Here is a 15082-nt window from a genome sequence, read left to right on the forward strand (position 1 = left end):
GACGCCCATATAAATTCTTGTAAAATAAATTGAGAGATAATAAATTGACAGTGATCTACTGGTCTGAACTTGCTTCTCTACAGACAGAGTTATATTTAAAAAACTTTAAAACAATTGAAACTGTGATAAATAAAACTGGACAAGGGGTCAAACTCATCTTGGCACCAGATGGTGAGGAACTGCTGGAAAACTGCAGCATCTTAGGAGTTCAGGTTGCCATAGCAACAGATTATCTCAAGGTTTTTCAGACATCTTTCCTAGGGGCGTGTTTTCATTACCCTACGGGTTGACTCAGCAGAGTTCTCAACAAACTGGAGGTTTCAAAATGATCAAGACAAGTAACTGTTTTTATAAAACATTTTAATCTCTAATTCAGTTTTAATCATATCAAAAGATGAGGTTAAATCTGTTCTAGCAAATTGACTGCAGGTCCGAATGATGGATTACATTCTGTAAATTAATTAGTGATGACTTTTCCAGAGAGCCAAATCTTTTCGTGTGTCCAGTCACCTTAGGTTCACTTATGAACATGCAAACAACTACAGCTATAAATTAGAGAGTGACTCCCTAATACAAGCCGTCAGAGCGCAGTTGGCATCACTCCTCATATGGGCTGACAGTTTTAATGGTTATCCCTGCTCTCACGGGGACCGTGAGTACAACAAAGGTCAGATGAATGTTGTAGAAACACAAGCAGTCACATGGGAGGGAGCAGGTTGGGGAAAAAAGACAAATGGTGTTTGGTAATAAAGGGGGAAAAGGTGAAAACACCATGCAGACACAACAAGAAGAATGCCTTAAACAGAAAAATACTGAAAAATAGGCAGATGACTCCGGATCAGAGTGTGCAGAGGGCAGAGCTGCTTATTGAGTGCAGTGTGATGAAACAGCGCTGGATAACCATCATCATCATTTATTGTCCCACATAAGAAGCAGGTCCTTCTGAAATTGCAGTATATTGATAATAAACAAGAAGGAACAAGCAGGAGTAACAGAGTAAACCTTGAAGATGATTGTCATCACATTTAAAATCTAAAATTAGAGAATATTGTTGGTTGTATAAGACATCCTGACATGGTCAGAAAAATATACAACCAAACACGTGTCAGTGTTGATATGCCAGCACACTTTTAATACAGAAATGTCTTTTTTTTATATCTGATTTACTTCAGTGTATTTTGGAGAAATAAAAATCATTCATATAAAGGATTTAAAAATCCCATTTGAACTAAAGTGATATACATTGGACACTTTTACATATAGGAATGACAGAAACACAGTTCTGTAAAGATAGAAGTATTTCAGCCTTTTCCCAACATAAATGCATGATTTTGAAGAACATAATTTCTGAAGCTGTGGGTTTACTTATAAGAATTTTAAAATGTAGCATGAAAGCAAAACCACAAAAGGCCACTTATGTAATAAATCAAGTAAAACTGTGACCCTAAAGTCAGGCTACAACCCCAGAACGGTTTAAAAATCTGTATTTATAATTGGATAAATGTGATCTTCAACTTCTCTTTTAGGTCTGTGTCTGGTCAGACTCTAGAGCAAACAGGATGGTGAATGACAAATAGACAGGAAGTAGTTGATTACCCACCAGGAACTCCTTCAAGGAGAATCAAACCACAGCCAGTTTGTTTCCTTGGAGAAGTAGCTGCAGAGAAAAACCGGGGATTGTTTCACCCGCAGAATCTCATACTGCAAAAGAGTTAACTCTATAAGCTGGAAATTCAGAAACTTTGGGAAACTTGTTGTCAGGATCCTTTTCTCAGGACAAACCATGGAAGAATCGGTGGTACTAATCCACAATCCGATACTCAGCAGTCAGGGAAACGATCAAAGTCATTAACAAAGCAGGTAGATTAGAAACAGAATCCATGAAGCAACACTCAGTCCAGGTACATAAATGAAGGGTTCGAGTTGCTCACAATACAGTTGAGAAGCATTCGAAGGCCAGAATCGAAGGTGTTGGTCAGGAGGCAGACGAAGGTCAGGGACGTGGACGTGGACAGCTGGAAGGCTGTGACAAGGATGACGACAGACGTTCTCGCGCTGAGTGCAGAGCAGGAGTTTACATCGGCAGCAGCACAGGTGGGAGCGATCAGCAGCCAACGGTAGCAGGAGGGTCAGAGCAAAGGAGCAGCATGAAACATGGCAGGAACACAGAAATCATGACAGGATATTAAGATAAGAGGCACCAGAGCCAGCAATGCAGATGAGCAATCTCAACAGGCTGATCGCCTCAATGCTACGTTGTGTTGATTCGCTACTTAAAGGTAAATTATTGAGAGCATTATGGACATTCTTTCAAAAGTCATTATAAAACAAAACCTTTTCCGTTGGTTTTATGTGATAATCTAATTATCTAAGAAAGTGATGTGTTAAGTTTTCATCATCTGTAAGCCATAATCATCAAACATTTTAGTTTTCAATCTGTGTGTAATGAACTAACAACTTTCCTTTTTTTAATTAAAATACTAAAAAAAAGAGAAAAAAACCCCAACAAAAACAGAAGTTTGTGATGAAATTCTAATTTATTGAGATGCACCTGTTTGAGACTCGATCCGTCCGCTTCCTGCCAGGAAGGCTGGCAGCCGCTCTGAGGAGGCAGCCAGCCCCTTGTCACTCAGCACCTGCGTGGTTGTAGATGTCGTGTTTCTGTGCAGGAGATAAAAACACAGCACTTAATTTGCTAAAAGGAGGTCCCACAACAAAGGACCTTGTTTCAGCACATCCAGCTTTGTTATTTTCTTCATCTATCCCTGCGTGTGTGACAGGAAAAAATAAATAAAAATAAGAAATGCTGCTCCACAGTCACAGCTTTGCATCTGCTGTGGGGGGAAAAGATACTCAGAGGAGCGCCTAAAGTGGCAGCTCTGCTCAAGTGGAGGATAGGAGGGGAGACATGTGAGACCGTTGCTAGCAGTTCATGAGAAGAGACACCTACACACACACGCACACACACACACACACACACACGCACACACACACACACACACACACACAGAAACAATGAGAAATGGTACGGCAGGTTAGACTGCTCCCTGAGTTGGTCCCTGGATTTTATACCCAGTTAACCCAACATGTGTAATTATCTGAACATGTAAATAGTTGTGCAGCTAGCAGGGCTTCTGCTGACCACACCCTGTTCATTTTGTCTGTAGACCTTTAGAGAATCAACCATTGTTGCCACATCCGAACAACCAAAGTGAGTTCTTCATAATAAGCTCATCCCCCGACTGAAAACAGAATAAAATCAATATGGATTCTGATCCTAATCCTTTGTGAGTGGAAAATGTTTCCACCTAACACAGCATATTCACTGGAGGTTCAACTAGCACTATTCTTTTCTCAGCAGCGACTTAAAAGCGTACAGGGTATTTAGGCTGTCAGAACAAACAGATCATAAGAAAAGGACTACAGGGCACAAAGAGATAAAGTAGCTGCTGGCTTTGGTGAAATGATGAATCCACTGCTCTGTGTTCACACAGCAAATTATTCATCGCTGCTGCACTAAATTTCAAGCCAAAGCAGTTTTTCAGAAAGGGTGGGAATGTTTAGTACCTAAATGTTTCCCAGAGATATACACTTCAATAGCTTTTGGCATAATTATTAGTTTTATTTTAAGTATCCAGGAGGATACGTGATTTTCTATTGCTTTTTTAAAGCTTCACTACTGTAGAAATACTGTCAGAAATTTATTGAATAACCTTGTGTTGGTGTAGATCCTCAGACATCCAGGGCATGAGAGTCCTGATGACTTCATTTGAGGGCAATTGAACTTCTATTTTTCCGTAAAGACTTTTCACCACTCATCTAAATGGTTTCTTCAGTTCCCATTCAGGACCCATGAAGTCATTTAAAATGGAGCTAAAATGTTTTCAAGGAAGATAAGAGGAAGTCCGTTTGTCTCCTTCTACTCGTGCACTTACAATCTTCGATTTGTTAAGACACTTGTTCTCACTGAAGCTGTTTGAGCTTGTTAGTTAGTTTTAAACAAAAAAGTCAACCACTTTACCAGCTGGATCTGTCTAATTAAAAAGACAAATTCTTCTTTCCATAAATAATAGTTTATTTGATTTCCACTTAGAAAATCCGCAAATATAACCACTAAGCTAGCTCTGTCAGACGCTTAAGCTAGTGTCCATGCAAACTGTCTAATCTTATTAGAGAACATGCATTTTATAAAACCTAGGTGTAGCACTCAGCTACAATTTATTAAAGCTGCTCTTAAATCCTTAACTCAGATATAAACGGCTGTGATCAACAGGTCAAGCGTCGCTACCGATCATTACCTCATTCCCACGGTTAGCCTGTCCAGGAGAGTGTTAGTGCAAGATTGAATTGCCTGCATATAAAAAAGTAATCTCATCTGCTGGATCAGAGTCACTGTTCATCAGTGTGTTTCCTAAATGTACACTGCAGGGGAAAACTGTGGACGGAGAGATGGATTGAGGGATTTAGTTTAATACTCTGTTCCTATAGCGCTGAGACTTGACTCCTTTAAGCGTACAAGATAAAAGACCAGCAAATTACATGCAGTCCAGGTACCAGTTATAAGAACAGCTCGACTTTCAGAACAAAGAGATAGGACTGTCGTACTTTTCAGGAGAAACAAATGTTGTTAAAAATGCTATAAAAAACAAGGATGGGGTGAGGAAACTGGGATTAATTTTTCTTGCGCTGTGTTTGATGATAAGCAGAGGTATAAAGAAGAAAAGCCAACATAAGCTCTTCAATCGTGACTCTCAAATTGCAAAACTAGTACCAATGGAATGGTACACAACACTGAAGATACTGAATTCAGGTGTGAGCACACAGCACAGTGTGTCATTATGGAGGTATAGCAAGGAAAGTATAAGGCATCACATCTAAAGCTGCACCCTTCAAACAAATGGACAACCAGAGTTTGGTTCCCTTCCTTTAAATGTTTTTGTAATTCTGTTTAGTTTCTATTATCCTGGTTGCACTTTGACCATTTACTGAGCCACTCTTGTTTTAAACGGTGGTAGAACCTCTGCTGTCTGTAAAAAAGAGGTTTGCTAAATATGTTTTGATTCTGTTTTCCACTTTGTACAAAAGATCAAAAATCTGCTGTGAAATGTTCTTTGTTTATGCTAAGAAGATTAATGATACTCTGACTAATATTCCAGTCAGCAGATATTGGTCATAGCTTAGTTTTGCACAAAATCCAGGGAAAACATCATTATGCGTTCACTGCTTCGTGGATTTTATATGAATGAGTTGAAGTGTTGCCTGTTTTTTAGTGGCTTGGTGAGTTTAAATTTTCTGATTGGCAAGTTTAATTAAAGTAGCATGGGAACTATACTAGTGTCATGCTAAGGATACTAATGAAAAACTGTCATATTTGCAACTTAAAAGTTGTTTCTCCCTAGAAAACACATTTCAGCTTTCATGTTTTTTCAAATAAGTGAAAAGCTTAGCTGATGGCCACTAATTTTAGCTGTTTCTGATTAACCTTTGAAAGCTTTCAGTAATTGGAGGCGTTAAAAATGTCATACAGATAGAGCAGAGTTAAATAAAATGCCAACAGCCAGCATGCTGGATTTTTATTGCTTTAGTTTTCTTGATCATTATGTAATGTACAGGAGGCTGAAGTGGAGATAATGAACCACAGAAACATGTTTTTTTTTTTATTATCTTGTTAGTGATCTTAATCTTTTGTTGACAAACTCAAAGTGCTCAAATCTGACTGGAAGAACATTTTATTTCTTGTTAAGTCTTTTGAGTCTGTGTGTATCGGTAAGCGATAGACAAATCCCCGCAGCATGCTCTCCTTATTTTCATTCCTGGAAGCTGGCAGTAGTGCCAGTGGACAGGTTGTTGGCTCCAGCTTCACCAACATCAATGTGGTATTCTGCTAATTTTGGCTAGCTGCATCATTTTTGAAGCTTTCAGCCACACGTCACATCACCCAGCCTTCTTCTGTGTGCCGCCTTTTCTCGGGTAGAGCTGCTTCTGCTATTCCTCACATGCACCAGCTGTTTTGATATGGTTTGCTACATTAGGACTCGCTATATCATTCAGCATAATAGGTACTGCGTGACGCAGTTGGTAAAGTTGTGATGTTAAATGAACAGAGGCTGCATTGAAGTTTGTAATGATGATGCAATTCGGTAGGTACGTTTCTCATCTCCTTATTCTATTAGAACTAGTTTTTATGAAGTTTTTATTCAAAAGCATGCAAGATTAAGTGTCTTGAAAGATGTAGCCACAGCCAGCCGCCTGGTGGTACGCTCACTGTGTATCTTTGCCGAAGGCGTGATGTGAACTTTCTGTGTCTCTTATGGGAAATGTTTTCTTTAGGAGTGACATTTACAACATGCACACACTTTGAAATGTTGACAGTTTCCCTGACAAATCTCTACAGTCAGCACAGGCCTTCAAACCGATGTCTTGTTTTTGTTCCCACTCCCCTTGAAGAAACATGGTTTTAAGACAGAGCTCTAAGACAGAGCCGTGTGAAGAATACACAATACTTATACAGATTTTTCTCGCTTTATGTCACAAGAAAATTTTACTGTCTTTTATTTGGATTTCATGCAAAACAGGAAGAAAATCCATAAAACTACAAAGCCAAAAAGTGTTCCATGCATTTGTATGAAGCCTGTTTACTCTGACACTCCTAAATAAAAAGCAGGGAAACCAACTGGCTTGTTGTAAATCCAGCTGTTCTTTGAAGGTTAGAGAACATTAGTGAAGAAACAGCATCATAAAAACGGCAATTGTAGAAGAAAAACCTGTCAGCTACTGATAAACTCTGGAGACTGAGAAAAAGATTAAATTTTCTGCAGGACAAGGAAGTTAAATTCACACCCAGAGCGACAAGAGTCTGGTTTGGCTCTTTAGGTGTTCGAAATGCATAGTGAAAGGTCAGACTTAAGAACTACTGAAGAATCTGTGGAAACTCTTAACAATTGTGTGTTAACAGATGCTCCCCATCGAACCTGACTGAGCTTGAGCCAATTTGAAAACAGTGGGCAAAACCTTCTGTAGATGCGCACAGCTGGTGTAGACTCAACAGAAAAGACACAGAGCTGTAATTGGAGGGAGAAGTGGTTCTCCAAAAATAATGACTCAGGAGGGCTGAATGCAAAAGCAAAACACAGTTTGGAGTTTTATTTGTAACTTTTTGAAAACCCTGTGTTCATTTGCTGTCGGTTCTCATTCATTCAGTAGTTTTCTCAATCACATAAAATCCCAATTAAACAACTAAATGTAAAATGTGAATGTAAGAAAAAAAAAATCCCAACCGTCTCTAACTTTTGCCACATTAATGAACTTAAAAACTACGTCTGCAAAGAAATGAAGAAAGAAAGTGTGTACTTTTTGTTAAGAGGCATCGGACAAATAAGAACAGATGTAGAAGTTTAGAAGTATAAAATAATTTCACTTTCGACGTTTTACTGAATTCAAAATGTTGCCAAATGATTGAATGAGCTGCTCCTCTTCCTCCTCAACCATCTTTACTGTTGCTGCTTCAACATTTGAAATTTCCTCCATTTTGCTCAACCTCACCATCTCTTTCGCTTATTGCTACGGACCAGATGGGGTGGAGTCATACAACTGTTCACTTAACACAGCCTGCGTAAGCCTACCGATACACTTCCTAAAAAAAAGGACTTTGTCTTTCGATAATTCACAGAAAATATCGACGTGGGTAGAATGACGTTAATTTTTGGTTTATGGCTAGCACAAGGCCTAATAAAAGAGTGTCTATATGGTCCAAGTGTGGAAATTTTACCGGGAAAAAACAAAGAAGAAGAAAAATCCCCATTAAAGAACAGAATTTCTTGCGTCTGGTCAAAACCTTTATCAATCAGATGTACATGATGCCCAACACTCTGGTTGACGTGAGCTCTGTAACTTCTGTTGCAGATTGTCTTCCGGAAGATCAGCGATGTGAAACGGGAGGAGGAGGAGCGGCAGCGTCGCAAAAACGAAGCGCCTCTGAACCTGCCTCCGGATCACCCGGTACGGAAACTCTTCCAGCGCTTCCGGCAGCAGAAGGAAGCCCGCATGGCAACCCAGAAACAGGAGCTCAACGAACAGGACGTCGAGAAGGGTCCGGTCTACGTGGACGTGTCGATGGTCAAAGCTCCTGTTACGACCACCAGCATCGTCACGGTGACAGAAAGCCCAGCAACACCGTCCTCCTCGGCCCCTTCACCTTCAACGCCAACCAGCTGCCCCCCCACAGACAAGGCGAAGCTGCAGGTGCCTTCAGCAGTTGCTCTGGCGGCGTGCCGACCCGCAGAGCCGGTCAAAGTCAAAGGCTGGGGCCGCTTCAAGGAGTCCATGGCCAAAGCCGACAACTGGAACAAGGTGGCCAAAGCCGAGTCCATGGAGACTTTACCCGAGCGGACCACCGAGCACGAGCCACACACCACCCTCAAGAAGACGGACTCATGCGACAGCGGGATCACCAAAAGTGACCTACGTCTGGACAAAGTGGGCGAGTTCCGCATGACTCCTCAGGACCGCAGTCCCGCCCAGCCTCCAGAAACCAGGCATGCCTTCTACCCCATCCCAGAGCAGACTCTCCAGGCCTCGCTTCAGGAGCTCAAGATGGAGCTGAAGGAGGACATCAAGAACCTGAGCGTGCGAATGTCCGGCCTGGAGGCGCAGCTCGCCGAAGTGCTCAAACTCCTCAGAGCCAGGAAATCCAGTACCGGCTCAGAGCAGCCGCTTTTTGACATTTCAAGGCCCACTTCGCCAGAACTGGACAAGGAGGACATTTTTTCATGAGGAACAGAAGCGCTCGGTCAGGTAACGGCAATCCGTGAGCTCAGCTGGAATCCAGTAATGTTGAGATTGCTTGGATAGCTGAGGCGGCGCACGGCACACCATCTGCATGAGGCGTGGTCCGAGAGACCCACCCACCTTAACACGAGGTGTGCCCGCTGGTTAACGCGGGACCGTCAACGGTTACGGTGTTCGTAGCACTCAACGCTTGAAGGTTATGTAACAAATGACAGAAAAATGTTTGTACATAATTTATTTTTCCACTGTGCCATGTTGGAAAAAAAAACAAAAACAAAAAATCTACCGTGCTTAGTTTGATTTTATCTCAGAACTTACTGCAGAGTCGTAAGTGTTGGGAAGCCCCAATGGAGGCAGCATGACCCGCTGGTTTGTGATTGAATCATTCGTATGAAACTCTTTGCATGTCATTTAAAATAGATGTGTACCCTGTTACTGCAGATGGGGGCCATATTTGATTAATTGAGGCTGCACAGCGAGTCATTTGCATTATTTCAGTCAGAAAGAGCCGACTCCGTCCAGATGTTAGAACAATCTCGCAGTAATTTCCTCAGACACATCTCTTATTAAAATCTGCCGGGATCATTATGAATTATACAACAGATAACTCTGGCCGGGGCAATCCGATTTCCAAAAAAAAAGAAAAAACATTCTTGAGCAGAACTTACAACATCATTTGCATAAAGCACTAATGGATGTGCTAGATAGAAAATGAATTTAAATGCTAACCAGTGAGCCTGCAGAGAGGAAGTTATCCATCTTTGCTGAAGTCTAGCATTCGCTAATCTCATCTGGGAGCACTGCAGCCATATACATGATGCACTGTTGTGTGAAAGTTATGCGTTTTTTACCTTTGGGGATGTGTTGGGTAATCTGATAATGCAAACTGCAGCATTTGTTGTGGCTCCGCACCTTACCTTCTTCTGGAAATCTCATGAGCCTAGAAAAGGAATGCCCACTGGGACGATGTTTCTAAAATAATATGTGCGCTAATGTGTATTTATCAAAGAATAGGCTGACATAATGTCGCATAAAACCACTGGGTAATCTGCACCTGATAATAGTAACCTGCCATGACAAAACGTCACAGATTCAACTCCCTGCTGCAGTGCATGATGCATTTCGTTTCCAACTCAACTACTTTTGCATGATTCTTATTTTTATATTTTTTAAAATCCTGTTTTTTAAACAGTGACATTGTGTTGCAGCCCAATAGTTTAAAATATCTCCTAAATTCTCGCTAGTCCTAAAATCAATACTTATATCTCACAGTTTTTGTTGGATGTAACCACTTATAAAGTAAGCTGAGATCAGATTCTCTTGCTGGAACAAAAAAGGATTATTTTACAGAAAAATTTTTATAATTCTCATAAATGGAGGCAAAGCCTGCAGTTTGGTCTTTTTGAGCATAAATACTCCAGATCAGAGTTTAAAAATGCAGAAAAAAACCCATCTTGAATGCCAATAAACTCAGAGATTTACTTCTAAAATAGCGATATATTTACACTGTAGTGTTGTTTTGGTGTTGCTTTAAAGTATACATTTATTTGTTTAACTCAGTTTTTGTACATTAACCCATCAGAAGCTCACAAAGTCATGATTTCATCATCTGGCTTTCTCAAATAGCTAAAAGGCATTAAAATATTATTTTAGTAATCCTAAAAGACCCAAACCTGGAAAACAGGAAATAAATAAAGAAAAAAGTTGTTTTGCTTCATACAGTTAATGTTTCGATTTGGTTTCAAATGAATATTTTAAAATGTAACATGAGATGCAACAAAAACATCAAGAACACATCTGCCACTGATGCTGCATGTTTAATTTACATTTACTTATACGTTTATATTTAATATTAAAAAAACCCTCATGTACATATCTGACATGTAGTTGACTGTGAGAAGTCTGCAGATTGCACTACAAAATCATTTTTTTTTATTTTACTTTGAGCCTATAATTGTCACTATATTTTTGGGCAACATTATTATTGAAAAGTTATTGATTTCAATAACTCAGTTCACTAAGTGAAACATATTACTTCAATAACTGACACACAGACTGATGATTTGAAGCCTTTATTTCTGCTAATTATGACAATTTTCTGCCTAATGATGAAAAAAAAAACAAGAAAAAAAAAAAAAGAAAGAAAGAAAAAAAAGGACGAAATAAATAAATAAAGGCGGAATGAATAATGAACAACACCTATTTTTAAAAGCCAATTCTTTTATTCTGACAAATGACCCTCATCAGAAAAACACATATTCTAATATGTTCAATATGATGGTACACATATATTTTACATATTTTACTGCATTCCATAATTACAAGAAATTAGAAGAACTATTATAGTTCTTAAATATTAGAAAGGTAAAAATAAACAAGAACAAAAATAAAATGTTCAGGTCAGAAAAAAAATATTCACCAAATACAAAATAACAGAAAAGAGTTAAAGCTTCACTCAAAACCTTTTAAAAATTGACAAATGGATGAAAGTTAAAAATTAATTGCCAAATATGTTGAATTTTTAAACAATCCTGCCATTTTTTGGCGCATATTAAAAACCAAAGTAGAGGCTTTATAGTTGATGGCTGAACTGAAATACATCACACAGTCCAGTCATTTTGAGGAGCTGGTTTACAATTTACAGTTTGCTGAATCTAAAATCACAGCTAAAGTCATTTTCTGTGACTAAAATAAGCAATTCTCTGTAATATTTAATGTTCCCTGCATGTTTTCCCCCCACCCCCATTTAAGGAGCTACAAGGCAAGCTGAAATGGACACAGCGAAGGGAAAAGCCACGCTTCGGTTCCGTTGCATCCATTTTCATTAAATATTAAGCTCGCATAAATAAACGGGGATGTCTTCACAGAAGGGAGAACTTGTTTTGGTTTGGTGCCAGGTTTTTTTTTTTTTTTTCCTGCTTCTACAAGCGATTCGGTTGCTGGGTAGGAAAACAAAAAAAAAAACGCAGGCGCATTCTTGCGCTCAAACCACACAAACGAGTGACAGAGATGCTGATCATGTTTAAGGATGATGATCAAAGGGAGATCAGTCGGCAACGTGGGGAATTTAGACACTTTGAGGATAAGAATTATGTAGAAGATCAAAATGTGATCAAAGCCGCAAAATAATTTCTGACATATCCTAAACCGTTTAATAACCTCATTACATGTGAATTTATCACACGCTTTTCTTTTGAACATCCTGACGGATCTGATGGATTCCATGGGAAACTACAGAGGATGTTTTTCATATGTAGTCTTTTTGTTTAGGATTATGAGGCACAGGTGATAAATCTAGTAAAGAAATGATGCATAAATAACACACAGATAATAATAACAAAACCATTTATAGCCCTTGAACTTTTCCAAAGTATTTATTTTTTTTATGAGATGGGACAACAGAAAGCAGTGCAAAAAAAATGTGAAGCGGAAGGAAAACATTTTTTTTTTTTTTTTTTACTTTTTACCAGAGATGGAGCAAATCAAACTGAATCCTCTACNATTTATAGCCCTTGAACTTTTCCAAAGTATTTATTTTTTTTATGAGATGGGACAACAGAAAGCAGTGCAAAAAAATGTGAAGCGGAAGGAAAACCTTTTTTTTTTTTTTTTTTACTTTTTACTAGAGATGGTTTTTTTTTTTTTTTTTTTACTTTTTACTAGAGATGGAGCAAATGAAACTGAAGGGAGAACTTATGTCTCGACCAGACAATTTTTTTTTTTTCATATTTCTTCTAAAATAAATCCTGATCAATCAGATTAAGTGAAGAACACCCGTCTGTTCCCCCATGGGGATTGGATTTAGATTGGGACTTTAACTACGCCATCCTAACATATGAATATTGCTTAAAACCACGTTGTTACACATGTGGCTTTAGGACGGTATTCATGATGTTTAAGTGTATTTTTTTTTTTTTAGGTTTCCACAAGTTTTTCCTTCAGGGATTGCACCTCATTTAGCTCCATCCATCTTCTCATTAAAGGCTTCCCCACAGCATGATGCTGCCATTGCCAAGTTTCACCATGGAGATGGTGTGTTCAGAGTGTTGGCATTAGTGCTTCGCATGTAGGTCGAAATGTGCAATAAATAGTTCTTGTTGCTTTCTCTTTGTCATTCACCCATGAAGGCCAAACTTGGGATACAGTTTAGTAACCCGACCCTGCTTCTGCATAACATGATGTCCTCTAGATTAGCTTCTCTAAGTATTGGATTTTATTTATGGTTGTCAGAGTAAAGGGGGGGGGGAAAGTGAAAACAAATCCTAATCTTCCCACCACTTCACTGTCACGCACTACTTTGTGTTTCTCGGCGGCACTTTGCTCACGTGTGTTTTGACGGAGCAGGTGTGCATCAGAAACAGCTGAGTTCGGAAGGTGGGTCGGAACGTGAGGCTGATTGATGGCGGCGGATGTCCCCCCACCCCCCCGGACAGCGGCATTAGAGGCTTATTTTCTGCCCACTCTGTTCAAATTGCTTTAAGAAAATGAAACCCAGCTAAACACTCTCGGAGCTGATGGATCGAGACAGGAGTGTCTCAATCCATCTGACTAATTACTGCTGCAGAAAATGAGGTATATTAAACTACGTTACTAGCAGAAGCAGCAGGCTGTAGGCATTACTTGTTGCTGGTTTTAATATAAAAGCTGAAACAAAGTCAGATTATCATTACTATTATAATTTAAATACTTTCCGTGGCAGCGGCCGCCTTCGCTCTTTGACTCGTTTGGATTAGCGCTCATTTAATTTCTGAGTTAAACGCGTTTGGCCGTCCCACAGACTCGACTCCCACACATTAGGGATTCACTCTGCATGCTGCAGCAGCACTCACTGTACTCACCCCTGACACCAACATCTTACTATGCAACCACTCCTGAATAACAGCCCCCAAATTTAGCCAGGCTATTATTTCCCCTCCGCTTCCAGCCGGTGCGATGAGCTCCGGCGTTTGACTTCCAGGACGAAAATCTTTCAAACGTGTCCTGGTGTTTCACCTCCCCATCCGACAAAAGGAAGCTTGTTTTATATCAAATAAAATCTAATCTTCTCAAGCCTGAAATGACATGATTTCATCGAGCATGTAAAACGGTTTTAACGGCGGTAAAAGTGATTGTAAATGAGATGATTCTTTTGTAATGAGAGGATTTTTTATTCGTGTGGATTTTAAGTCTCACAATGACAGCTTTAAGATGAAAACCCCGAGTCACGGGGTTGAAACTGTATATCTTTGAATGTTAGAACTTGAAATGAAAACATGAACTTTTATGAACATTAAGGAGGCGATATTTTCCCTCTTTTTTCTTTTCTTTTTTTTTGTCCTGATCCAGCTGAGAGGAGAGCATATTTATTTTTTACAACAGATGTTTTTCTTGTACTTTGAAAAAAAAAATGTGAATGATATTATTCTTTCGACTTGTTTTGTTTCACCACTGACACAGATGAATGAAATGGTTTGTAAACTTTCTCTTATTATCACTTTGACTATGTATTTTCATGTTATGTCAATAGGACACTGGCGACGCATTTTGCTTTTGTTAGATTCTAATGAAATCACGTCGTTTTTTAATTGTAAAATTTGCGTCTGTTTTTAGCTGAAAACTCGAGATTGCGTCACCGTTTAGAGTCCAAAAGCCTGGAAACGGCTTGTGGGGGAGGGGGAGGGGAACCATCTCCCACACTCTTGTTTCAAGGCCATAAATATTTGACAATTCAGATCCTTAAAAGCAATATGTAGCTCTGCGCTTTAACATTTAGACACACCTTGTGACGGAAATGCTTAAACTACTGCACTAACCCATCTCATCGACCCTCACGTTACCTTGGAGAAGCATGCAAACTCGTGCCTTTGTATTAATGTTTCCCCCCACCGACTCCTCGTCCAGCCTGCAGACAGAAAAGCGGCGTTCATGATCCAAATTACCGTCGCTCCACTGAAATGATTTGAACAAAGATCTATTTTTGTGGTCAGCTCTAGAAAGCTGCCTAAAAGAAAAAAAAAAGAAGATACGGATATAAACATATGCACAAGTTATAAAGCAATGATAGGATTCTATATAAAGAGCAAAGTTTGAATTTGGTGTATGTATTATGCACATGCCTCTATGTTAACACGTCCTGTGTTGGGAGATGTACTATTTCAAGCACAATGGGAGCTCTTTGTTATGAAATGTGACATACTGTGCTCTTCATAATAAATATTTTATACATACTGCATCCTTTCTCTCTGCCTCACCCCTCCATGCGAGGTGAGTCGTTCTGTTTTCGGCTCCACTGCTGACGGTAAACACTAATCTTTAA

At 39.4% G+C, this 15082-nt stretch overlaps 1 protein-coding gene and 1 long non-coding RNA gene across 4 annotated transcripts in view; one reads left to right on the forward strand and one right to left on the reverse strand.

The window, feature by feature from the left end:
* Positions 1 to 9428, forward strand: part of LOC103137420 (potassium voltage-gated channel subfamily H member 1-like) — a 63421-nt gene extending 53993 nt beyond the window's left edge. For all 3 annotated transcript variants that reach the window (XM_016670976.1, XM_016670977.1, XM_007551153.2), the window contains one exon: positions 7903 to 9428. In XM_016670976.1, the coding sequence (XP_016526462.1) occupies positions 7903 to 8772 (870 nt within the window). In that variant the 3' untranslated portion in view covers positions 8773 to 9428. The remainder of the gene's footprint in view (positions 1 to 7902) is intronic.
* A 2099-nt stretch (positions 9429 to 11527) lies between these two features.
* On the reverse strand, positions 11528 to 15009 carry LOC107836120 (uncharacterized). Its single transcript, XR_001661971.1, has 2 exons — positions 12481 to 15009; positions 11528 to 12304 (listed from the first exon to the last, which is right to left on the reverse strand). It is a non-coding gene; the product is annotated as an uncharacterized LOC107836120 (long non-coding RNA).
* Positions 15010 to 15082: the final 73 nt, after the last annotated feature.

The sequence above is a fragment of the Poecilia formosa genome, unplaced genomic scaffold (assembly GCF_000485575.1).
Source record: "Poecilia formosa unplaced genomic scaffold, Poecilia_formosa-5.1.2 Scaffold40, whole genome shotgun sequence".
Classification (NCBI taxonomy): domain Eukaryota; kingdom Metazoa; phylum Chordata; class Actinopteri; order Cyprinodontiformes; family Poeciliidae; genus Poecilia; species Poecilia formosa.